Source organism: Microcaecilia unicolor, chromosome 1 (genome assembly GCF_901765095.1).
Source record: "Microcaecilia unicolor chromosome 1, aMicUni1.1, whole genome shotgun sequence".
Taxonomy (NCBI): Eukaryota; Metazoa; Chordata; class Amphibia; order Gymnophiona; family Siphonopidae; genus Microcaecilia; species Microcaecilia unicolor.
This window is the reverse complement of record NC_044031.1, coordinates 314,394,209-314,420,733: the sequence shown is the minus strand read 5'-3', so window position 1 is coordinate 314,420,733 and position 26,525 is coordinate 314,394,209. Positions and strand designations below refer to the sequence as shown.

At 42.3% G+C, this 26,525-nt stretch overlaps 1 protein-coding gene and 1 non-coding gene across 2 annotated transcripts; both read right to left on the bottom strand.

The window, feature by feature from the left end:
- Positions 1-3,344: 3,344 nt before the first annotated feature.
- Positions 3,345-25,308, bottom strand: RPL3 (ribosomal protein L3). Its single transcript, XM_030208498.1, has 10 exons — positions 25,202-25,308; positions 24,042-24,234; positions 18,585-18,753; positions 17,798-17,933; positions 12,612-12,798; positions 9,503-9,663; positions 9,320-9,421; positions 5,215-5,310; positions 3,641-3,760; positions 3,345-3,469 (listed from the first exon to the last, which is right to left on the bottom strand). The coding sequence occupies exons 1-10, from the start codon at positions 25,202-25,204 to the stop codon at positions 3,425-3,427; spliced, it is 1,212 nt and encodes a 403-aa protein (XP_030064358.1). The 5' UTR covers positions 25,205-25,308; the 3' UTR covers positions 3,345-3,424.
- On the bottom strand, positions 12,181-12,273 carry LOC115460872. The gene has a single exon (XR_003940643.1). It is a non-coding gene; the product is annotated as a small nucleolar RNA U83B (small nucleolar RNA).
- Positions 25,309-26,525: the final 1,217 nt, after the last annotated feature.

Sequence of the window (26,525 nt, the reverse complement as noted above, 5' to 3'; positions counted from 1 at the left end):
GGCTGAGGCAATGAGCAGTGAGTCTGCCAATCTGCCTCTAAGAGGTTGGGTCAGATGACTTGTGTAAAAAAAAAAAAAAGGCAATCCAGTCAGAAATCCAGCTCCAAGTAAAGCTTTGTAATCAAGAGCTAGAGCAAATGTCCAGTTTTTTATTTCAACTAACTTGTTTAGCTTTATCTGAAAATCATTTTTTATTTTTGGATGAATTATATCACCAACAATCTGGTGTTGCCATAGGAGCAACTTTTGCCCCCACAATTGCCACCATATACATATCAGAGTTTGAACCTATTTGGGCAGCTTTTGGTTGTTTTTTTTGGGGGGGAGGGGAGATTGCCTTATGGTGACATAACACTGTACTTGTCTTATGAAAGGCTTCTGAAGAAAACTTTTTATACAGTTTGTCATGTGGCTGAGGCATTCCATCAAGTCATATAATTCACACACATACATAGGACAAATTTTTTTTAGACATCAAGGTACTGCAATCTTCAGCTGGCTTTGCTTCAAAGGTGGCTAAGGCCACCGATAGCAACATGATTTTAGAATAGCATAGCTGCACCTGGACAGTATAAACCTAAACAAGTACAAGGGATGAAGTCCTGTGCAGTAAATCACCAAGGAACTTTGATATGACCATATCTGATTATCTTTAAGGCAGCAGGAGTATTCAAAGAGCCAGCAGGACAGGCCTTTCCTCTATCTGAAACTACATTTGAAGCACTAAGTACAATTCTGAAGACCATACCTTCAAAAGGAAATAAAACTGAACAGTCAAGAGGCAAGGATGGCTACTAAAATGGGCAGCCATGTCCACAATAAAGTAAATGGGGACAGACTTAAAAGATCTAATCCTGTATACAGTACTTGGAGGAAAGGTAGAAAGGAAAATACCAAACATTCAACTCCCAGGGAAAAAATACAGAAGCTGGCCCTCTTTGTATGGAGTAGCCTAGTGGGTAGTGCAGTGGACTTTGATCCTGGGGAACTGAGTTTGATTCCCACTGCAGCTCCTTGTGACTCTAGGCAAGTCACTTAACCCTCCATTGCCCCTGGTAAACCGCTTTGAATGTCGTTGCAAAAACCTCAGAAAGGTGGTATTATCAAGTCCCATTTCCCTTTCAATAGAAAGGAAGTTCTACAATGAGGAGTCAAAAGATGGGAGTAAAAACTTGCATAAGTACAGTTTTAAAGTTATGTATCATTGGTAATGCCTGTTCATCTGCACTGGATGTTCACTGAAGCCTTCACCACTACGTTGGTGTCAATGTGAAGGAAGTTACATTTGGCGGAGTTGCCGTAAGATTCATAGTTTCTGGTCCACAGTAGGTTGCAATCCTGGATGCATGCTACAGTATCTTAGGTATATTTTTGCTAAATCAAAAAGTTGCTGACCTTTCTTTGCCTAAACATGTTTTGCTGCCATCAATGTGAATATGGCAAAACATAGCTCAAAGTTGGAAGTCCACCCATTGTCAAATAGTTGAATAAGTTGCATTATATTTGTGACGGGGAACTTCCCATAGCATAATCTAGACAAACTGTTGGGAGATGAGAAAAAATACTATTTTTACAGAAGTGTCCCTGAAGTAATACTAATTTCTATAGCGCTACTAATGTTAAGAATAACTTACAGCATATTTACCTTGGACAGAAAGGGAAGGTTGTCTTCGTTTGGTGGTCTACATGAAGGTCTCATAAGGTTGGGAGGGGGAGTTGAATAGGCAGTTAGTTTTAAGGGGCAGGGAAAATTTATTACAAAAGTAAAAATTGAAATATGTAGATTTTAGTACAATGCTATGGTTATTTGCTTCTTTATACACTATCAGCCTGAATGTTATGGAAATTTTTGTGCTTTTCTTTAGCAGCTGCTGCAATACTTGGGTAGATGGCTTTTGCCTCTTGCATTTTTGAGATTTCCTTAAGACCTCTTTAAATTAAAATATAAAAAAAGAATGGGAGTGAAAGAAGTGGGTAAACTAAGTTGTGATCTAAGGAAATATTTCTTTATATACCAAATACATAGCACAGCCTCCCAGTGAGGGATACTAGTGAGACTAGGAGAGAGAAAGCATGGGGGACAGGCACACATCTGTACTCAAGGAGGTGGTAATGTAGAGCTGAGCAACTAGTGTGGAAGGAGAGGCAGTATGGTCTTTTCCTCATCTCACAAAAAAAATTAAGACCTGGTAACTGCAGGCTGGAATACTGGACCGATGCCAGATTTAACACCAACATGTCACAAGGTAAGAATGATACTAGAGGATCCACATAACTTGCCCAAAACGTAGGGGAAGGAATGGAGCAGGAACCATACAAGTACATTCCCCCAACCAATATAGAAGACAGTGAAGGAACTCAAGCTAGCCAATTTAGCCTGGTTAACTGTATAAATATTTTACACCATTGCTTTGGTTTGCAGACCTAAGTTTTAAGTGGTTGGTTGACTAATGAGATAGAGGAAGGGTATGAGCAAAGCACATAGTTAGGTGTTCTGATGTACCCAAGAAGATTGGTCATTCATAGTACTAGGAGTATGAAACTTACAAGCCACTTTGTGCAGCAATGAAGTTACTGATAAAGTGGCCCCAACAAAAGATCACAGATGTCATGTCTAGTGCTACAGATTGCTGACAATGAGGAATGTTCTAAATCCTACTTTAGTGATTTTGATGCTTTGGCTACCCAAGCACTACTGATCAGCATCAGAATCCTGTATTGTCTTGACTCAACTTCCTCTAGACATTTAATATTTACAACATTACAAGACTAATTATACATCCCCACATTTTGTCTGTGTAATGCAGAAAGATGACTAGTTAATAGAGACAATAGGTTAGGACCAATATGATCCTCCATATGGCACACTGATCCTTCTTGTCTCTAGTATACCTGAATCTTTAGATACTCTCATTCTGCCCTTAACAGTCAATTTTCAGCATTAGACCCTTTAATATTGCCAGTGCTCACCTAAGTATCTTCTGGTAGGTAGTTTCATTCATAGCAGAGCTTTACATCAAGGGCTAAAAGAACAGGGACCCATTCCACTGGCAATCAACACTAAATACCAAAATATATATCCATGTCTCTTACTGAAGGAAAAGAGTGCAGGTGTTTGGGATTCAGACCAAGCTGAGGCCCCATATGAATTCCATCAGATGTCCACAACCTTCTACACTTTGTAGCATCTGGTTTACCCAGTACAACCCACAGTGGACTGCAGACGCATTGCAGGTTAGACATATGAAAATTTGCAAAACCTATAAAGCAATTACATGCTAGAAGGCTTCAACCTTAGCCCAATTTGACTTCTACCGTGCAATTTCAAATCAGACATGCAATGATTGAGTTCCTGCATTTATTTAATCTGAGGTGAAAAAATAGTGAACAAGCTGGCATAGCACAGCACAGCACTTCCAACATTTTATGCAATTTCCTCCTTGGCGACACGATCTTTCTTGAGTGGTCCCTATAAGAAAGAAGAATTGTTACTTTTCAGACATTCTATTCTCTTTCAAATGAAGAACATTAAAACCAAAATTACAAATCCAAACAGCTTACATCCAGGCTCCTCCACACTCTGCAACCCTGCTCACATCTCAAGATTTCTGTGAAAGCAGAATGCAGCCACTGTCCTTACCATAAAAGCTTTCTTTTCCTCTGCAGTCTGGAAACGACCATGTCCAAATTTGGAGGTTGTATCAATGAATTTGAGGTCAATCTTCTCCAGAGCACGGCGGCTCGTCTGGACGAGGAGAGACTACCAGAGAAAGACACCAGTATTTCATCTACTTCAGTATACTACAAAATCCCACAAGATCCTAGAGTCAAAGAATTAAAAGGGGCTTCCAAATAAAAAAATATTAAAACATTTGAATAAGATGATTTCTTTGTGAATATATAAAGGAAGTACTTGTTTAAAAACACAAAAAATACCCCTCTATAGAGCAGTGATTATTAGTATCAGTTACTGGCATGTCTCACTTAGCAATACTCTACCCTCCTCTCCTCCTTCCTGTACACATTAATTGATTTGATTACTTTATTTTTTGTCTATTAGATTGTAAGCTCTTTGAGCAGGGACTGTCTTTCTTCTATGTTTGTGCAGCGCTGTGTACGTCGTGTAGCACTACAGAAATGCTAAATAGTAGTAGTAGTAGCAATACTCAACTGATTTCTAATTTACCCATTGTTAGATTGTGCACACCCGCATAAAAGGGCATAGGTTCAAACTCTTGGCTCATTCTCTCACCTCAGAAATAGCACTGGAACAAGGAGTCAGTCACTGCACAGCTTTGACAGCTAATGGCCATGCTAAGAGCCTATGACTCCAGGGTTCCCAAAGACAACCTGGTGCATTGCCCCCATACCAAGGACCATCACTTCAGAAGAGGAAAAATCCACACAGTGATGAAAAAAAAAAATTGTGCAATTCCAGCCTCAAAAATAGTAGAATGCTCCTTGTACTCAAAATGGTTAAAAGTGACTAATGATCCCTCCTGGGGACTGCTTTTAAGAAAGAAGAGGCCTGTTATATGAAAATATGGGTTTTCAGTAAGGGTACCTAAAAGTAGATTATCTTTTTTCTTCTATTTTAAATTACCTGTTTTCTCCTCATCTCCCCATTGATATGAACTTGCATATTGCCTGCTTACTATATGGGATTATATATGCAAGATATATTGAGAAAATTAAAAAAAAAAAAAAAAAAGAGTCCAGGCCTATGTGTGGGTGTTTGAAGGGATGACAATAGGATATTTGGGGGGAGGGGGGAGATAGTAAACAGAAGACTTGGAGTTTTAGGAGTATCCCAGGGTCTGAGAATGTCTATCACAGGTTCCCAAATTGGTCCTGGAGTACCTCCTGCCAGTCAGGTTTTCAGGATACCCAAAATGAATACGAAAGAAAGATCTGCATACAATGAGGCAGTGTATGCAAATCAATCTCACGCATATTCATTGTGGATATCCTGAATACCTGACCGGCAAGAAGATACTCCAGGACCAACTTGGGAAACATTGGTCTGTCATGTAGTTTATGTCTATACCACAATTTGACAAAGAGTGATATATTAATGCTTGTTCAGACAAAACAAAATATGAAAGTTAGCCAATTAGGCCCTAAGAATGTTTAGATCTGTCCCCCTGCCCCACCCCCCTTGGGTGCGAGTGCATGAAGTCATTTTAGAAACAAGAAACGCCATGAAGGACTCACCTTACGCAGGGTAAGGACCCGCTTCTTAGTACCGATGACACAGCCCTTCAGCATAATAAAGTCATTGGTCACCTCACCATAATGGACAAAGCCACCCTATTCAGAGTGGAAAAAAATAAAGGTAACATCTACATAAGGTTCACCTTTCAAGCTAATAGAAGTTTATACAATGCACACAATTGCTTTTCAGGTCAGTACTGCACGTGCTCCAGTACTGTATTGGCTGTCTGTAAGAATGCTGCAGTTATGCTGTTTGGACCTCTATCCATGAAGAATGAGAAACCTGGCCATGTTGGCAGTAGGTCCAGTTTAACAGTTACATAAGTATCTACATGAAATTAAGTACCTTGAAAAAAATTTTAAAAGCTAATATTTGAAAATAAAGTTTTGAAAAAAAAATTCCAAGTGTTTGGACCAATGACAAGTGGGAAGTGATTGCACTAAAAAGTAATCACTTCCCACTTTTTCTGTGGATCAATATAAAAATGATTATATATGACATGACTTTATAGTGACAGTGAAGTCTGTTTATAAATGCCTGCCATACAAAAGGTTTCATGGCCTGCCCAGTAACTATGCTGCCATTCCTGAGTCTGGCTTCTACAGAGTTTGCTGAAGCTAAAGGATTTAGAACATTCAGCCACCACAGAGGTGAAAAGCGGACATCCTCAAAGATGCACATCTACCAGGGTCTTGAGGAAGCTGCAATCTGTGGCTCCCAGTTGAGAGCCTTCATTATGTTGGCCGTGCTAGTAAAGGGGGGTGGGGAGACAAAGTGGGGAAAAACTCTAGGGTATAATGAAAGCAGACTCATAGCACCATAGTTCCACCAGACCTACAAGCCTAGAGGAAGAAACTGCAAGGCCAGACAGCATGGAACTGCTCTATCAGGAACAGTTCACAAAACAAATTCATATCATGAAACAAAGATAGTGCTCTGCACAGAAGCTACCCTCATCTCATACCCAGTCTAGAGGAAAATTCCATAGTCTACTACTGAGACATAAGTATTGCCACACTGGGACAAATGGTCCAAGCCCAGCATCCTGTTTCCAACAGTGGTCAGTCATAGTAACATAGTAGATGACGACAGAAAAAGACCTGCATGGTCCATCCAGTCTGCCCATGACAAACTCATATGTGTATACCTTACCTTGAATTTGTACCTGTCCTTTTCAGGGCACAGACCATATAAGTCTGCCCAGCAGTATTTCCCGCCTCCCAACCACCAGTCCTGCCTCCCATCACCGGCTCTGTTACAGACCGTATAAGTCTGCCCTCCCCTATCCTCACCTCCCAACCACCACCCCCTCTTCCCCCCAACTGCTCCGCCACCCAATTTCAGCTAAGCTTCTGAGGATCCATTCCTTCTGCACAGGATTCCTCTATGCATATCCCACGCATGTTTGAACTCCGTTACCGTTTTCATCTCCACCACCTCCCGCGGGAGGGCATTCCAAGCGTCCACCACCCTCTCCCTGAAAAAATACTTCCTGACATCTTTCCTGAGTCTGCCCCCCTTCAATCTCATTTCATGTCCTCTCGTTCTACCAGTCAATCCAGGTCACAGATACCTGGCGAGATCCCACAAAAAAGTTGAACACATTTTATGCTGCTTATCCCAGAAATAAGCAGTGGATTTTCCCCAAGTCATTTTAATAATGGTCTATGGACTTTTCCTTTAGAAAGCCATCCAAACCTTTTTTAAACCCTAAGCTAACTACCACATTCTCTGACAATGAATTCCAGAGTTTAATTACATGTTGAGTGAAAAAATGTGTTCTCCAATTCGTTCTCTTTGTAGCTTCATTGCATACCCCCTAGTCCTAGTATTTTTGGAAAGAGTAAACAAATGATTTTTTACCCTCAACATGAGGTGTTATCAATAGCATTACACCAGACCAAGACTAACGCCAAATAAAACATAGCACCGGATGAAAATCACCACCAGAAGTTACATCAGTGAACAGCAAATCACTGTATTGAAGCAAGTCTACCATTTAAAGCTAAGAAAAAAAAATGGGGGGGGGGGGGGGAATATTGGCAAGCTATATATTGAACAATGAATTTACTAACAAAACAGTATATATTGGTAGGCAGGAATGGACTATGGTGCTATAATGGTTGGATGGTGGAATTACATATATGACCTTGGTCTGAGTGTAATGCACTGAACACTGATCACATTATTATAATAAATTTGTAATAGTCAGCTGAGTCACACAGACATGTAAGTATTTCCTGTGGGGTTTCAATGGGAAGTGCATGAGCCTCTTACCACCTACCTACCCAGTTCTCCAATCCTTTTGTGTGGCTTTCTTCAAGTGCTTTTTACACCTGATGCGGCAAAAAATAAGCCAGAGCTCTAAATCTTTGTTAAAGGCACAGATCCTATGGATACCGCCACTGCTGTGGCTTGTGGCAAGGGTCAGGTAGGCCATTTTGTGGGGTTTAATAATGTGTGGTGGCCAAGTGGCGATATAGGTAGTGCAGTAACTGTGAGGTAAGCTGTGTGTGAGCAGAGGAGCATAACTGAAGGAGGACAGCTGTGAGGATAGTGGTTGGAGACCAACAATAAGGCTGTGTTCCAATCCTACACAATGAGTATCCTATTCTTCTGTACTCTCTTTAAAATGGCTGTCATAAGCACCACCCAGCCCTGCCCCCAAGTATGATCCCCCAAGTATGATCTTTCTCTCCTCCTGAGGACTGTGTGGTTTAAATTGTTACCTTGGAGACCTGACAGTAAGGCTTCCTTAAACTGAGTAATCTATTCTTCAAAAATCTGTATTTAAAATGGCTCCCCACCAGCCCTGCCCCCAACTGATCTTCCTCCTCCTTATATATATATATATGGCTTTGATTCCCACTGCAGCTCTTTGTGGGGGCTCTACGATGTTTATGCATAGACTTGGACCCTAGATATCCAGTATAGATGGTGTTGGATATTCAGAGCTTTCCAGTGGTTTATTCTGGTAGACATGTTCTCCACTTAGTTGTACTGTAACTTAATTTTTCTTCCATATTTCTTTCCTTTTATATGAGTCAATTAGACTGAACACAAATTAACTATATGGTTCAAAGTAAAGCAACATCGAGAACCCCTTTGCTATACTGAAATAGTATTACTGACCTTCCTATTTCTCATTATGCAAAATGCTGTCTGAAAGCTGGAGTATTTATTCAGTAAATTCTGTTCTGGTGCTGACTATTACATTCAGGGAATTCGTTGCCAGAGAAAAGTGGTAAAGGCGGCTAGCTTTGCAGAGTTTTAAAAAGGTTTGGACGGCTTCCTAAAGGAAAAGTCCATAGACCACTATTAAATTGGACTTTGGGGGGGGGGGGGTCCACTATTTCTGGGATAAGCAGTATAAAATGTTTTGTACTTTTCTGGGATCTTCCTAGGTATTTATGACCTGGATTGGCCACTGTTGGAAACAGGATGCTGGGCTTGATGGACCTTTGGTCTGTCCCAGTATTTCAATACTTATGTACTAGGGGGCTTGAAATGTTCTTAGTGCTCTAGCTTCTGTTCCTCATGGCAGAATTGTACTTGAGTTGCCTGGACATTGGATAGGAACCAGGCCCCCCCATGCGCTGCAGTTTTGACCATTCTAAGTTGATTTCTTGGGGTTACCAGTTCAATTTTTTTCTCATATTTCCAATTTACAACCTGTATTTGGTGACTGTCTGAATTTAGTTCCTAATTATGCCCCCCCCCCCCCCCCCCCCCGGGCTTCTTAGACATGGCCAGATTTGTAATTAAAAAAACGTTAAGTTAGATGATGGCAATAAACTGCTGTGGCTGGAACAATCATTAAACATCACCAAGCACAGATTCACAGATTTCTCTTTTTAAAGACAAGTGGGTAGTGTGTAGGGTTTCGCTTTAAAACTGTTTTTGAATGCATGTTATTTGTGACTATAAAGATAATGTTTACAGTTCAATAATTAAAACTTTAAACAATCTTAATATGCATTTAAGATATATATATCTTTGAAAAACTGATGGCATCTCTTGACAGTTTTTGCACCTTGTAAGTGTGCCACAAGGTGAAAAAGGTTGAAAATCACTGCTCTGCTTGAATTAACTGCAACTACTTACCAGAGGATTTATGCTCTTGTCTGATAAATCATAGTCTGTTGAGGCATTACTCTTGATTAGTTTGCCATCCTTAGTATGATATCCCTTGCCAATCTTGTAAATCTGGAGGTAAAAAGTAAATGCATTTGACTTAAGTAAAGAACTTAGGATTGAATTGCAAATGACCACTCAGAGAATACGTACTTTCTTGTTGATTTCAGTTCGATGATGGTAGCCCTTCTGACCAGCTCGGGCAACTGAGAAGGCCACACGGGCAGGATGCCAGGCACCAATACAGGCAACCTTGCGCAGACCTCGGTGAGTCTTACGGGGCAACTTCTTTGTGTGCCAGCGGCTGGTAACACCTAGAAACAAGAAAAAAAAAAAAAAAAGGACAAACCAAGGTATTAGAGCTACAAACCGAAAGTTGACAACAAATTCAAATGTGATCCCTCATCTCGGTGTATACTTTTAGAACACATGATCTGAATTCATATGAAGTACACAATACTCAACAGGCCAAATTGATATGGTAGAGCCAATGTCCTACCCATATCTAAACATTACCTCCCAAAGTATGTATTTGTGTTAGTGTAATGAACCCTAAGAAAATGAGCAGCAATATGAAAATGCTAGTAAAAAAGGCCCGTTTCTGGAACGAATGAAACGGGCGCTAGCAAGGTTTTCCTGGGAGTGTGTATGTTTGAGAGAGAGAGAGCCAGAGTGAATGTGCGGGTGTGTGACAGAGCGAGACTGTCTGTGTGACAGTGTGTGTGAGAATGAGAGTGTGTGACAGGGCCCCCTCCCCTGTTCCTAATGCCCCTCACCCTGTTCCCTCCCCTCCTTTTCCTCCTCCTTCCCACACTTTGGGTTCCTTAAGGCTTTCAAAAGTCTATGTACCCCCGTGGCCCTAACGCCCAGTATCCGGATACCCCACCGCTTTCCTCCTCACCCCTCCCCCAAGATGTAATTCACGTCCTTCATTTTTTTTTTAAAGTGTCCTATCTACCCTGTGTACAAATGCCCGGCATTCAGATTGTGTTCCTCTCGTAAATTTTCATTTCTTTCATTCATTCAGAACTTGCCCCCCCCCCCCCCCCCCCCAAACACTTTTGGTTCCTTCAGTCTTTTAAAACTCTCCTATGTACCCTGTGTGCTAATGGCCAGCATTGAGATTGTTTTCCTGTCCCAAATTTGAATGTCTTTCAGTCGTTCAGAACTCCCCCCCTCCCCCCATTTAACACTTTCGGTTCCTTCAGTCTTTTAAAACTCTCCTATCAACCCTGTGTCCTAATGGCCAGCACTCAGATTGTTTTGCTTTGCCAAATTGTCTGTCACTGATGTCACTGAGGTCAGTGCGTGCCTGCCTAGCAGACCACTTCCGGCAGGCACGGTCCCAAGCACATCCTGTTGGAGGTGAGAATTATTATATAGGATAACAAGTGTGGCACATCGTGGGGAAAACATATCATGGGCAGCAGGCTGTAAAACGGAGCACATTTAGGAATATTTTAATAAATTCCAGCACCTACGATAAGACAAGCATGCAAATGCAAACAGTGCAACAAATAAATGCAAGGTCCAGCTGTTCAAATGAGAATTGCATTTTTGTGCTTTAAATAAACTGACGGCACGCCTGAAGGTCTTTGCGTTTGTAAATGTTATGTCATACTTGTTGGGCATGGCTTACGGGTGGGCTTTTGAGGTGAACTGGATGTTCATGTTTGAACAAAAGCAGTACTATAAATCATCATTAATGTAGATGAAATAAATTTCTTTTACAGCAGACATAACCCGGGATCCACCTAAATGTTACCAAGCCTCTACCTGCTGGTGGTAATCAGTTCTGAAAATCCATAAATTCCAGCAAAGAATGGTATTTCAGGCCTCTGCTAGTGAGCGGGAAATAACCAGTGTTCTAACCTTGTTGGATACAGGGGGGCAAAAAAAAAAAACCCCAAAACAAACCACAATACAAGGCCATCTCCATCTTAATTACACATGTGAGCATGAGAACAAATGGGACAGCACAAATGTGCTAAAGGGAACAAAAGATCTCAAAAGAAACTGGTTGCTCAAGGTAAAGAAAGCTATAGCACATTACAGTATTAGCTTCTTATCCATTAACAGTATCAGAGCAATGATAATTTCCAATTTAGATAATTGTAATGTCACCAACATAGCTTGCTCCATGCATGGGACCCTTGCCAAATATATAATACTAGTAAGGAAGGCCCGTTTCAAATCAAATTGAAACGGGCGCTAGCAAGGCTCCCCTCCGTCCCTTTGTGTCTCCGTGTGTCGCCGGCCCCCCTGCAGCCTCCGTGCGAATGTGTGACCCTGGCCCTTTTGGCACGCCCCCCATGTGCTCCGCCCTCGAAGTCATCACGTTTTGACGCGAGGGCAGAGCAGAGCTACAGTGCAGTACGTTGGAGCTGAGAATGTGCTCCGCCCTCCACATCATAACGTTTGATGCGAGGGCGGGGCCCACAGACTGATTTTCTGTGGCTTCAGAGCTTCGAACTTACGAACCTGGCTTCAGTGACGTCAGTGCAAATAGAACGTTGAGGGTGAGTTTTATATATATAGATGTAATAGGCAAGGCAACACTTTCTCTGCAATTTGCTTTAACTGTCAAGTTCCTGACAAAAATGGATACTGATCTAAGACTGTCATGTGACATCTGGCAGACAAAAATCAGATTCAAGGGCTTCTCTCCTCACAGTAACACTTAGTGAACAAGAAAATTATGCAGCAAATCCCAATTTACATGGATTTAAGTCAAATACACCCAGAAGACTAATTTAGAATGACTCAGAACAAGCAATGCAAATCCCACATTTCTTCCAGCAAATTCCTCTGCTCCCACACCCAGAGCCGAAGCTGTTCTCAGAAGGAAGGCAGCACGGAACCACTCCTCATGTGTATCAGGCGCCGTGCCAGGCGCAAATTCCGTGGTATCATCACAGAACAGCCTATTATGACTTGGGTATGTCAGTCTCCCCCAAATTTTGAGAAAAAAATGGCTGCCTAGATGCACAACAGCAGCATTAGTAAAGATACCTTTTAAGGTTTCTTCTGCAAAAAGGGCCAGGCTTCCTGAATAAAACAGTACTACTTAAAATGACAGCTAGAAGTCAAATTTCAAAGCAGGTTAACTGGTAAAAAGCACTGAATGCCAAGTAGAAAAGATCTTCTGTTTAAAAACCAGTGCTGAGAACACATCACTGTGCACCTTATGCCACAGCAAATTATAAAACCCAATGAGACAAGTCTGCATTCCTAAAAAACTGGCATACTTGGAGAATTGTACCTTTGTAGCCTTTGCCTTTGGTGACACCGATCACATCGATCATCTCATCCTGTGCAAAGACTCCATTCACTGCCACCTGCTGTTCCAGCTTCTCACGAGCCCAATCCACCTTCTCAGCAATGGTGCCACCATTCACTTGGATCTCCATCAGGTGAGACTTCTTCTGGCGCAGGGGTAGCAAGCGCATCTATAACCGAGCAGAGAGGTTTCATCAAGCTGTGATATTTGCATAAGTTCCATCTTAGCAAAACAGAGGCAGTGAGCTTAACCTGACACATTAATGCATGATGTAATTTATATGAATAGAGGAACGTATGCATAGGGGCTTCTAACTCCAGACCATGGAAAAAGGAGCAAATCAAATGTATCAATTAGCTAGCAAGCTTACAACTCAGTGCACCCAACTCCTCACACCAGCTACATTTCACCAGCATAAAAATTACAAGAAACAAAACAAGCTCAACAGCCTGGCTCCGCAGACTACCTACACAAACAAAAATCATACTTTTGTTCCTGCCTCCTCCCGAAAAACCAAGTTTGACAAGTTTTAATATTTCTACCTAGGCCTCATTCAAGCCTTGCATCTCCCTTCAGAGCAGGAGGGAACTCATTTTGGAAACTGGGGAACCAAATGTCTGAAAACATCTAAGGCAATATTTCAGAAAAAATGAAGGTTTTTTTTTAACTCCAGATTTTCTTCCAACTCTAGTAACTAGATTTTTTTGGTCCCAAGCAAGCAATGGATGTGGTAGATTCTAACGAGGTAAACTGTTTGTAGAATTCATTCAGCAATGACTACTAGGTATACTATCACTTGCTATTTATCTATTTACCCATTTTCTACTTCAAAATATTCATGGTGAGGCACAAGTCAGACATAGTACAATGACAAAAGAAAGAACAAAGCAATTAAAACATATCTAATATACTGGGTAATTAAGAAGCCTTTCACCCCATCCTGCTCTCAACTTGTCATTGATTTGCATACAAAAAAAAAAAACATTAGCTCTATCTAAAGAAATGCAGTATGTTTATTTAGGCAAAGGAATAGAGGGAAGAGAGGGAGAGGAATACCTAAAAGGGTTAGGACCCGCAGTCAGTCAGTAAAGAACCAATAGAGACAGGCGAGGCAAACTGGGGAAAAAAAACACTAATGGATAATTTTTACCAGCTTTCTTTCTCATTTACATCTAATGCAAGACGGAAGAGCCAAGTTTTCAGTTCACATTTAAAATTCTTAAAAGACAGCTCTGAATGATTTAACAGAGAGCGAGTTCCAGTAAAATGGAGTTTCAAAAAAGAAAACCCAATGTCTAATTGACTCAAGTTGGGCAGAACGAAGCAAGAGTCAGTGAAATCGATGTGAAGGGGATGTGGGGGAGGGGGGTGAATACGGGATAGTAAGGAGGTAATATTCAGAACCAGAGATGGCATGAGCCTATCTAGCCCATTATGGGGACTGAAGCCAGTAAGATGGAGCTTGCTGCCATTTTAGTTCACCTAAAACAATGGCAAATGCTATTGAAAATGGCAAAAGCTTATTAAAAATAATGGACTGCCAATGCATGGTCCATCTTTAAAAAGTCTAACGCTGTTCCAGTTGGATAGGCAGTGACTTAAGTGGAGGATAAGGGATTTTTTTTGTTTTGAAAGTTTACCATAACTCGATATATCATGAAACAAAATCGAGCATGGCATTGGATGGTCTGTTGAGCTAACCCTGTTGAATTTTACTGAGTAGAGTAGGTTGGAACCTTACCTCAGAACTTCGGAGTCATTAAAGAGGGACAGATGCACTAAACTTAACGAGCAAGTAGTAAACCCTGGCATACACTAAAGACGTCTCTGAGCCATTTTCCAATGGTAGCAGCTAACGAAAATGGAATGCAGATGAGCACATTGTGTAGAAACCCTATTGTAATGAGATGCACTAACTTTTTCCGATTGCCTTAACGCTGGAAAATCTAATGAGAGGTCTGTACCTGTCGTTGGGGCTGCGCGGGATTGAAAAACGTCTTATGTTACAAAAAAAAAAAAAAAAAAAAAAAATCAGGGAAAAAGTGCTCGTCAGGGACGTCTTTTATGGATGTGCTCCACTCAGCTGAGAGACCTGGAAGTCTCTCACAGCACGTTTAGCTCAGCCCCCCCCCCCCCCCGAGGTCACCACCGCTGCTCCACCCTGCATTGAAATAACAGCTTCCCGCAGCCCCGGCCTCCCCGCCATCCTCCTCACCCGTCCCACCCCGAAGTCGTTGCCGTCCCCTCCACCCACCACCGGGCTGGGCCCTCAGAGCGCCTCTCACCTCCGTGTGAAGGCACTGCAGCAGGCAGCAGCTGATCGCCTCCCTTCAGACTTCCCTCCTTTCCTCCCTGGCCTGCCCTCGCTTACATCAGACGAGGGCGGGCCAGGGAGGAAAGGAGGGAAGTCCGAAGGGAAGCGATCAGCTGATGCTTGCTGCAGCGCCTTCACAGAAGTGAGAGGCACTGTGAGAGCCCGGCGGCACAGAGGGGGGCTGATGGAGGGGGGGAATGGCGGGGGCAGTGCAGAGGATGGCGGGGAGGCCAGGGGACGTCCATAGGCTTTTTTTTTATATATAGTGAAGGACGTCCATAAAGGACATCCTTGACATGCGCAGAGCAGCCAGAATAATGCTTAGCTGCTCTGCACATGCTTGACTGGCCCGACTGTTTAACGATGGAATAGAGAATGCAAGTGAGCTACGAGCAACTCATTTGCATTCCTATTCCTTGATTAACTTCACAGTGAGAATCCTCAAAGGTAACTTTAAAACCATACAAGAACGTAAGACCTTTGAAGTCAGAATGATTGAATATTTTAACACCCAACAGAAAGGACTTAACAAGGACCTGGGGTTCCTAGCCCATTATAAACCATAAAGCTGTATGTCTCTGTTGATCACCCTCCCCTCACCTGTCCACACCCACCCTGTTAGAATACCAAAGATATACTTTGATATCCCCATGCATACTTCCTACCCACCCCCATCCTCCCACCCTGTCAGACTGTCATAGCAATGCTTGAATGTTTTTCACTTATATACACTGTCAGCTAGCACATTTGCTTATTTCCGATCTGACGAAGAAGGGCAACCTTCGAAAGCTAATCAAGAAATGTATTAAGTTATGTCCAATAAAAAAGGTATCTTATTTTCTTTTCCATGTTTTATTTTGTTTGATTTCTATTGATAACCTATTCCTTGATGCATGCCCGTTCCTTACCGATCCGCTAAGGGAATCGGTAAGGAAAGGGCTTTAATGAGTCTAGTGCATCTTGCCCTAGATGGGCTATAAGCCCCTAATGAAATCCATTGGTTTTCTTATATTTTGTTCTTGTGATGACTTACTGTGTCAAAACTGAAAAAAACTGATAGATAAAAGGAGCTCATTGTGAACACTATCCTCCCTGAAAGGTTGTTTTGTGGCTGTACATGAGGAATTGTGATATTGCAAATGTGTGTGTTTTTATTCCTAGTCCTACATCCAAATGTTATAATTTTAAGAAAGCAAGTTAATCATTTAACTTATTAGAAGAAAAACCATAAAGACACAGTATGATTGCATTTTCAATATAGTAATACTAGAGCCCAGCTAAGGAACAGGTTATTTTGAGCTAGTCTCCACTGGACCAAACTTGGTTTCCTTGTGCCATTCACCATCCAGGTGGATAGGCAGTGCCTTTAAAGGTGGAGGATAAAGGATTTTATTTGAATTTTTTTTTGTTACATTTGTACCCCGCGCTTTCCCACTCATGGCAGGCTCAATGCGGCAGGCAATGGAGGGTTAGGTGACTTGCCCAGAGTCACAAGGAGCTACCTGTGCCGGGAATCGAACTCAGTTCCTCAGTTTCCCAGGACCAAAGTCCACCACCCTAACCACTAGGCCACTCCTCCACTCCAAATTGGCATTTATATCCCACATTATCCCAAGCAAACTGGATTCAATGTGGCTTATATTTGAAAATAGTGAAACAGAATAGAATTCTGTAACATGAGAGCAAGTTGAGGAACATGTGTGAAACATTTAACAAAGATGAGATTAGCATATATACCTAATTGGGCATTTAAAAGTCTGTCCTTCAATGAAGCCACATGTTCAGAAACCATTTTTACAACCACACAGACTTGAATATATATACACAGAACTGGACAAATTGGCACATTTAGACTGACAACTTCTGCATGAAAGGAAGTTCCTCTCATTCAGTACCTGTCTGAAATAGTAATAAAAATGTAAATGCATTTTTATAATATACTACTGTATTCCACAAAACAAAAGGAGTGAATTCACATATACTATCTTTTTCTTTTGACATTATGTACAGGAAAAAAAAATGTTAAATGCTCCCAGGTTCAACCTAATTAAGTTTTAAAAAAGCATTTGTACTTATAAATAGAAACTCTGAATGTTGAGCACCCGATTTGCATAACATGTCTGTTTTGGTGGTCCTTTACTAGATGAAAAATTTTCTGCATGAATGCAGAGTGTCCCTATAACCCTCCAAATGACACACTGACTACAATTTAGAAAAAATTAGTACTCCTAACTGATGAAACAGATACTTCCTGCGTACATCCATATGCTGCACAAGCCCGCATGTTTGAAAACAAAAACAAGATCAAATAAAAATGCTACCAACAATAAAGAACGACGTGGATTGAGCAGCTCATAGGTTTGTTTGCTTTGTTTTGGGTGTATGAGGGTGACAGCTGTGCGGGGGAGGTGGGGCTGAGCCAGCTTCAACTTTTTGACAGCATGCCACCTCCTGTTCTCAATCAATCTAACCTCCTTGAGAGACAGTGAGTGTTGCTAAGCCTTGAAGGTTAAAATAAGCAATTTGTAATTATCCACTTTTCCACAGGAAGTCAGTGGTATTGCTGAAATTAAGGGGAGATGATCATTCATGCGGAGGTGGCAGAGAAGATGCATAGCAGTATTTTGCAATGATTGGAGTTTCTTGCAAAGTCTTTGAGAACAACTTAAAAACACAACATAGCAGTGATCCAAGACTGGTTGTTAAGAGGGCTAGAATAAGCAAATGGAACACACTGCAAATTCCTTCCTGCACTAACATTTTGTATCACCACTAATACCACGGAGTCGAGAATCAACATGCCAACAGTGTAACTGGGTGAAAGCAGGAACTGAACACATGCTGATGCACTCACCTGGGTGTGTGCGATGATCCGTACCACCTGACAGTACTTCTTCATACTCGCAAAGTCCTTCTCCAGCTGCTTCTTGCCATCCTCATCCTGCCACTTCTTGCAGTACTTCGTGAAAGCCTTCTTCTTGGACTTATACCTTTAAAAGGCAGAGTAGGGAGAGAGTTGGTGCAACCCTTCATCATGCCAAGCTGGCACGAGCGGAAGGAAATAGCACCAGGGTGGGTGCACCACCATTTTTGGCTCATTGCTGGTTTCAAAGGAGTATTTCCACCAGCAAGCGGAACCTGGAGCTCATCAGACAGTGGCAACAACCAAAGCTGAGCGGAGCTGCCAGTTTATTCCCATCAAAACACAGTGCAAGAACATCTTCTGACTACACACTGATGCTAAACCAGAGCTATTTGCTGACTACACACTGATGCTAAACCAGAGCTATTTGCTGAATCTCACCCAGCCCCTTAACCAGCCCTGCTCACCCACAAAAAGCCATGTGACCCAGCTCATCCCTAGAAAGCTATGGCAAGCCAACAAAGGTTTCCACACAATAGCATCATTTAGCAAAAAAAAAAAAAAAAACAGCCATATTTGTTTTTCCTTCAATAATTACCAATTTACTAGTTTTATGTCAGAGCAGCATGCTTAACTACCAATTTATGTATTTCCAACATCTATAAGGAGAGGGACACTATGATGCTGACTTAACAGCACAGGCATCTGCCCAAGCTCAGATTCATTTCAGGAATTTCCCAGCAAGACTGCCTGATGAAGTTCACTCCACATTCCTCACCAGTTCCTGTAGAAGCGTCGTTTACACTCATCACTGATGTGTTCAGCAAAGATGGTCTTGAAGGAACGGAGACCACGAGGTGTTTGAACATAGCCCACGATACCAACAATTACCATAGGAGGCGTTTCCACTACTGTGACAGCCTCCACAACTTCCTTTTTATTCACCTCTGTGGGAGAACAGTGAACAATCAGTTCAACACCAATGTTTCTATAGTGTTAAGACAACAGTCATGAAAAATCCCTATCACACAAGAGTAAAACTACTTACATTACATGAGTTAAGTGAACAGCTGTCTACATAAACAGGAGTCAACTGTGGAATTTTAGATTGTTTACAGCTAGAGTTACTAACATGCCCTACCACGTGTCAACATGTAAAACACTTAACTAGTCCCCAGTGCATAGAGGGCTCGCAGTAAAAGTATGCATTAGCCTTGTTAATACACACAACGTGGCAGAACAATGTTCACTCTAAGCTACACAGCAGGGCACTGGGACCTTGCCCACTTCCCTCCTGCCTCCACTGATTCTTCTCTAGACCAAACAGCAGAGGCAGCAAAAGAAATAGCAATCACCATAGGGCCAGACTATTTGCTAGACTGTCTCACCGTTTCTGACATCACTTTTAGTTCCGGGACAGATCAGGCAGTCATATGGAGAGTCCAGCCCCTCAGTGACTGTAGCTTCCTTTGGCACCGCTGCTGGTCTATAAATGCAGCAGGTGTATTGAGGGGCAGAGGTAGATGCTTGACGGAAGGAATTAAAAGAAGGCAGACACTGGGAGGTAGGGGACAGTTAGCAAGAGACTGGGTAATAAGAGAAGTGGAAATGTAAATTTGGAAAGAAGAATAAATTGAAAAAAGCTAAAGGAAAGGAGGAGAAAAAAATGTGAAATGGACAGGAAATCCTGGCAAGAGAGTTAAGACAAAAAGCAGATACCAAAGACTGGGACCAAAATGACCAGACCACAGGTACAAAATTTTTTTATTTTTAGTTTAGGATAAAGTAGTGCAGTAGTTGTGTTAATGTTAGTTAAACAGGAAATGGTAATATTTTAGACTAATTTTAATATATTTTTGACTAATATTTGGTGAGCAAACTCTTTCAGGTCAGGATACCATAACAGCAATATACTGTCCTGAGAGTTTGGCCTCTGAAAGCAAATTCAAAAATGCATTTAGTCCAATAAAATGGTATTTTCCATTTGCTTGATTTGTATTTGTTAATTTGTAATGTAGTAATTAGAGTATGTTAAAGTTTTTGAAACTTACATCTGCTACCTTTATATTCTGCAGGGGGACCTGCATCATTTTGGTAGTGTACTATATGCAGTCTGGCTTCGAGGTTCAGCTTATTTTTTGTCTACATAATTCTACTTTTTGGTTTATGGTTATTCTACACTGGATGAAATTCCTGCGTGTGTGAAAAACAGCTTTCTGTTAGCACTGATTGTGCAGGATCAATCTGTACTTATCAGTCTTGTTCAAATTTGAAATACGTGTTCCAGTACCCAAAGCAGTGTTTGTGATGCTGTCTTTTCCTAGGTAGGTCCTTGTTGTGACTCATGGAAATTAATGATATGGTATGCTAGAATCGCTCTGTAGGTCCTCAGTTACATTTGTAGCGTTTTGTATTACTTCACAGTATGCCTAGTCCTGGATTTACATCACACCTCTGAGCAGTAATCAAGGCAACTTATATGTCATCTATAGTAAGTATTTCCCTGTCCCTGGAGGACTTACACTAAAGTTTTGTACTTGAGGCAGTAGAGGGTTAAGTGACTTAAGTCCAAGACCTCAAGGAATAGCAGTGGAATGTGAATCCATGCTTCCCTGCTTCTCAGCCTGCTGCTCTAAGTGGAAGAGTAGCCTAGTGATTAGTGCAGCGGACTCTGATCCTGGGGAACTGGGTTTGATTCCCACTGCAGCTCCTTGTGACTCTGGGCAAGTCACGAAACCCTCCATTGTCCCAGGTACAAATAAGTACCTGTATATAATATGTAAACTGCTTTGAATATAGTTGGAAAAACCACAGAAAGTCTGGTAGCTCAACAGCAGACTAAATGCTAGCAGAGCTGAAGCCTAGTGGCCATATGGCAACCTATTAAAAACTGATTTGATAAAAAATTTTTATGCTTGCTAGTTACCTTGGGATATCTGTTACAGTGCTGCTCATCAATGACCACATGAGCCAACAGGAAGATGCTGGACTGGGGAGCTAGGGAATGCGAGCCAAATGAAAACTGCATGTACTTTCAGAATACTGCAAGTGCTATTTTTAATAGGATGTATTAATTTGATTTTGTTGGTACATAACTCCCTGAAGTGTATACAGTGTGCATAAAATTAATCAGTAACCGAGGTACTGAAGAAGGCAGCAGGTAGACAGTGAAGAGGCCCAAGGTCCTTCCCTGTTACAGTGGTGGAAATAAGTATTTGATCCCTTGCTGATTTTGTAAGTTTGCCCACTGACAAAGACATGAGCAGCCCATAATTGAAGGGTAGGTTATTGGTAACAGTGAGAGATAGCACATCACAAATTAAATCCGGAAAATCACATTGTGGAAAGTATATGAATTTATTTGCATTCTGCAGAGGGAAATAAGTATTTGATCCCCCACCAACCAGTAAGAGATCTGGCCCCTACAGACCAGGTAGATGCTCCAAATCAACTCGTTACCTGCATGACAGACAGCTGTCGGCAATGGTCACCTGTATGAAAGACACCTGTCCACAGACTCAGTGAATCAGTCAGACTCTAACCTCTACAAAATGGCCAAGAGCAAGGAGCTGTCTAAGGATGTCAGGGACAAGATCATACACCTGCACAAGGCTGGAATGGGCTACAAAACCATCAGTAAGACGCTGGGCGAGAAGGAGACAACTGTTGGTGCCATAGTAAGAAAATGGAAGAAGTACAAAATGACTGTCAATCGACAAAGATCTGGGGCTCCACGCAAAATCTCACCTCGTGGGGTATCCTTGATCATGAGGAAGGTTAGAAATCAGCCTACAACTACAAGGGGGGAACTTGTCAATGATCTCAAGGCAGCTGGGACCACTGTCACCACGAAAACCATTGGTAACACATTACGACATAACGGATTGCAATCCTGCAGTGCCCGCAAGGTCCCCCTGCTCCGGAAGGCACATGTGACGGCCCGTCTGAAGTTTGCCAGTGAACACCTGGATGATGCCGAGAGTGATTGGGAGAAGGTGCTGTGGTCAGATGAGACAAAAATTGAGCTCTTTGGCATGAACTCAACTCGCCGTGTTTGGAGGAAGAGAAATGCTGCCTATGACCCAAAGAACACCGTCCCCACTGTCAAGCATGGAGGTGGAAATGTTATGTTTTGGGGGTGTTTCTCTGCTAAGGGCACAGGACTACTTCACCGCATCAATGGGAGAATGGATGGGGCCATGTACCGTACAATTCTGAGTGACAACCTCCTTCCCTCCGCCAGGGCCTTAAAAATGGGTCGTGGCTGGGTCTTCCAGCACGACAATGACCCAAAACATACAGCCAAGGCAACAAAGGAGTGGCTCAGGAAGAAGCACATTAGGGTCATGGAGTGGCCTAGCCAGTCACCAGACCTTAATCCCATTGAAAACTTATGGAGGGAGCTGAAGCTGCGAGTTGCCAAGCGACAGCCCAGAACTCTTAATGATTTAGAGATGATCTGCAAAGAGGAGTGGACCAAAATTCCTCCTGACATGTGTGCAAACCTCATCATCAACTACAGAAGACGTCTGACCGCTGTGCTTGCCAACAAGGGTTTTGCCACCAAGTATTAGGTCTTGTTTGCCAGAGGGATTAAATACTTATTTCCCTCTGCAGAATGCAAATAAATTCATATACTTTCCACAATGTGATTTTCCGGATTTAATTTGTGATGTGCTATCTCTCACTGTTACTAATAACCTACCCTTCAATTATGGGCTGCTCATGTCTTTGTCAGTGGGCAAACTTACAAAATCAGCAAGGGATCAAATACTTATTTCCACCACTGTATGTTCAAAAGTGCCCCACCTTGGTGATTGATTTTTTTTTTTTTTTTTTAAGAGTGCTCCTACAGTGAGAACAGCATTCCCTCTAAGCTACGCTGAGTAAAATTCAGAATAGCTATAAAGTTAAACTACAAGTGAATAAGTAGGGAAAGCATGCATAGCATGGCTCATGAAATTCTTTCCAACCTCCTTGTTTTTGTGAAAATTTTTGCTCATCTCAACTCAGTCCTTTGCTCATTAAAAATATTTTTAGCTCACATCAACTTGGTCCTTAGAGGGAACATTGTGGTACATGTTATTAGCACAACACATTGAAACATGACACAAGATAAAGGTCATATGACCCATCCAGTCTGCCCATCCTCTAAAATTCTATTAGCTCAGCATAACTCCTCTATATACCCTTTGTGTAATATGTAATACTGTTTCTGTGATATAACCAGAGCAGTTATCAAGAACCAAATTTCATGCATCTGGTTTAAAGTGCTCTCCTTCTCTAAGCTGTACTAAAAATGTTGTTCCACTACATAAACATTTTATGTGCTATAGGATAAGCATGTGAATATTGAACTGAATCACAAATTCTAACCTAGAAGACATTTTTATACTTACAAGATCAGAAGTACTATGCTAAGCAAAACTGCTTTTTTTTGTTTTCCTCTCCCAAACTTTCCCCTTAGCTCTCAAAGGTCACCAGGTCACTTGCCAGGGCCAGACAGATTGGAACACTTCAGGATGAAGAGCAGACCCTGACAAGATTTTGAGTAACTCTTATAAGCTTAGCCTCAACTGAGACCTCACTTCCACCTGTAAACCAAGGGTAAGACCACCCACCCTCACCTGCAATGTAAAAAAATATCTGAAGAAAATAGAGTGCCTTGTTCAGTACTGTAAAGGAATTTAACAGTGCTACTAAGCAGCTCAGAAAAAGGCAGGCATGAACACTACTATGCATAGGGAAGGGATAGGGATGAACAGAACCACTCAGTACTCGACATTCAGCAGCAACCGCCAGAGGCGATTTTCTTATGTCCGCCCGTCGAGAATGTATCATCACTTGCAGTCTGTCATCCACAAATCCGCATGGAACTAAAAAGCCCATATCCCTAAACCTGCCCCCTCTGTGCTACACTAGAAACAGTTTGTGCTAGGTGGTGTGCATACTAGCAGATCGAATAAGATACCCAGTGACAAAACAAGGGCCTCTATATATCTTTAGTACTAATTGCACAATCTATATACTATCACCTCCCCCCCCCCCCCCCCAATAGTGAACAGGAATTTACCTTATACAGTAATCAGCACTAAATACTTGAACAGTAACAGATGGGTTCTGAGCTGTATAAAAGTACTTTTCTACTTCAAAGCATATACATCAACATTATTTGTCCAACCCTGAATTTAAACAGCAGTTTTCAATGCCAAGAACATTAAGGATCAAGACCTACTTGATCCTGGTCGATCAACCTCTCGAACAATGTGGGTCATTCCAGCCTTGTATCCCAGAAAAGCAGTAAGGTGAATTGGTTTGTTGGGGTCATCTTTAGGAAAACTCTTCACTTTGCCCCTATGTCTACGGCTGCGCTTGCGGGGCAAGAAACCTAAGGAGCCATGCCTGGGAGCAGAAAATTTTCTGTGGGACTAGAAAAGAAAATCTAAATCAATAACAAAATGACACAAAAACAGGTAAGTTGCTTTGCATTTCTGTCCCTCATAATATCCCTAAAGTGTTTTTTTATAACTTTCCATTTGAAATGGATGAATTTAAGGTCAGTAGCAACACAGCTAAAAATCACAGAAATTTATCACAAAACTGTCCGCCTCTAGTCATTTTATGATTTCCAGTTCACATCTACTCAGCTTACTCATTTGGTTTATGGACCCTGCTCTAATGAGTTCCAGGAGGAAAGAAAATCTATTGAGTCCTATAATGCACGTAGTAAGGGCATTTTGGAGGGTTAAAGACGTGAAAACACCCAAATATGTAATGTACCTGTCTCTCACTTCCTACAGGAGACTAAGCAGAGAGGAAGATGCATAAATTTAGCGATTGTACCTGATACGCCCATACAACAAACACTGTTTCAGTGACTAGCAAGTCCCTGATTAAATGAATCTAGATATCAGTATCAGAAAGTATAGACTTTGGCGTTAAGACCACAAAATATTCCTTCAAGGTGGAAGCATGAAGCAATATGCCAGTGTAAAAGACCAAAAAAAAAAAACCGAAAGATCAAGAAAAACCTGGCTAGGCACAGCGCTGGGAACAGGCCCAAACCACGCAAGGTGTGCGTACCTGAATTGAACTGGGCAGGAGGTAAATCAAAACGCACAACTCAAGCTAATTACAATAAACCCTCCAAAACGTTCACAAGAAATACACGTCAGCCCTGAGGAACTGGTCCCGGCCCGCCTAGCGCCTCTGTGACACGGACGCACCGCGGCCTAGTTCCTCGCCCTACACCTTTCACTGTCTCGCCATCCCCCCAACAATAAGCATGGTATGAAACCCCAAAGTATCATATCATGGCTGAGGACGGACAACAACAACGGATGGGAAGGGTGCGCGGCGGATGGAACCCGATTAAAATTGCCCAACCTCACTTACCATCTCGCCTCTCAAGCCGACCAAGAAAAGAAAGGGCTACATGCGCCTACTGAGCGCCCTTTATAGACTCGGAGAACTCGCGCCTGCGCCTTCATCTTCTCCTGACTTCTTCCCTGTGCTCTTTAGTTCCGGTTCAGCTCTTCTCGCTTACTCGCTCCGTGCGTCTCGGAGCGTCAAAACCTGTGCTTCTTTTCAAGGAGGTTTAATAAACAGGAGTGGAAGTGAGCCTATCTAATCCACTGTAAGCAAGGAAGCAAATTAGGACAATCTAACTTTCCCCTTCCCAGCGCAGCCGTCATCCCCATTCACTCAAAACAAAGCAAGCAAACCTATGAGCTGCTGCATCCACATTGTCGGGGTTTTTTTTATTTGTTGGTCCATCTCTGTAGCAAGTCTAAAGCTGTTTCAAGGCAGTGCCTTAAAAGGTGGAGGACAAAAGTTTGTTTTGGGGTTTGTTTGTTCTTTTTTACTTATTGGACAGCCCATCTCTTCAATACTGAGGAACTGAGTTTGATTCCCGGCACAGGCAGCTCCTTGTGACTCTGGGCAAGTCACTTAACCCTCCATTGCCTGCCGCATTGAGCCTGCCATGAGTGGGAAAGCGCGGGGTCAGTGGCGTAGGAAGGGGGGGTGGGGGGCGGTCCGCCCCAGGTGCATGCCGCTGGAGGGTGTCGGCTCCGCGCTGGTGCACTGCCCTCTCTGCCCCGGAACAGGTTAATTCAGGTTACTTCCTGTTCCGGGACAGAGAGAGCAGTGAACCAGCGCGGAGCCGACACACCCCAGCAACGTGCAGTCGGGGCGGATCGGCCCTCCCGCCCGTCCCTCGCCGCAGGTATGCGCTCTAGGGTGGGGGAGGTATGCGCTCCGGGGGGGGGGGTGCGCTCCAGCGGGAGAAGGGTGCGCCGTGCTGTACCCGGGGGGGTGCGCAGCGGCGACCCGCCCGGGTGTCAGTTCCCCTCGCTATGGCTCTGCGCGGGGTACAAATGTAATTTAAAAAATAAAAAATGTCACCTTCGGCACCTAACCATTTCAACTCTACCCAGGAATCTAGACTGCCCCAATTTGTCTGTCCACACATACTGTCCATTTGTTAATTGTACAGCGCTGCGTAACCCTAGTAGCGCTTTAGAAATGTTAAATAGTAGTAGTAGTAGTATTTGAAAGCTTCCCATATGTAGATATAAATATCATGACATAACAATTGAATATTACTAACACAGCTTTAAAAATTAGTATAGCTGGTAGAAACAGCTATTTTAAACTCTGTATTTTGTGTTCATTTTTCTACTCTAAAAACTAAATAAATACACTGCATACAATACAG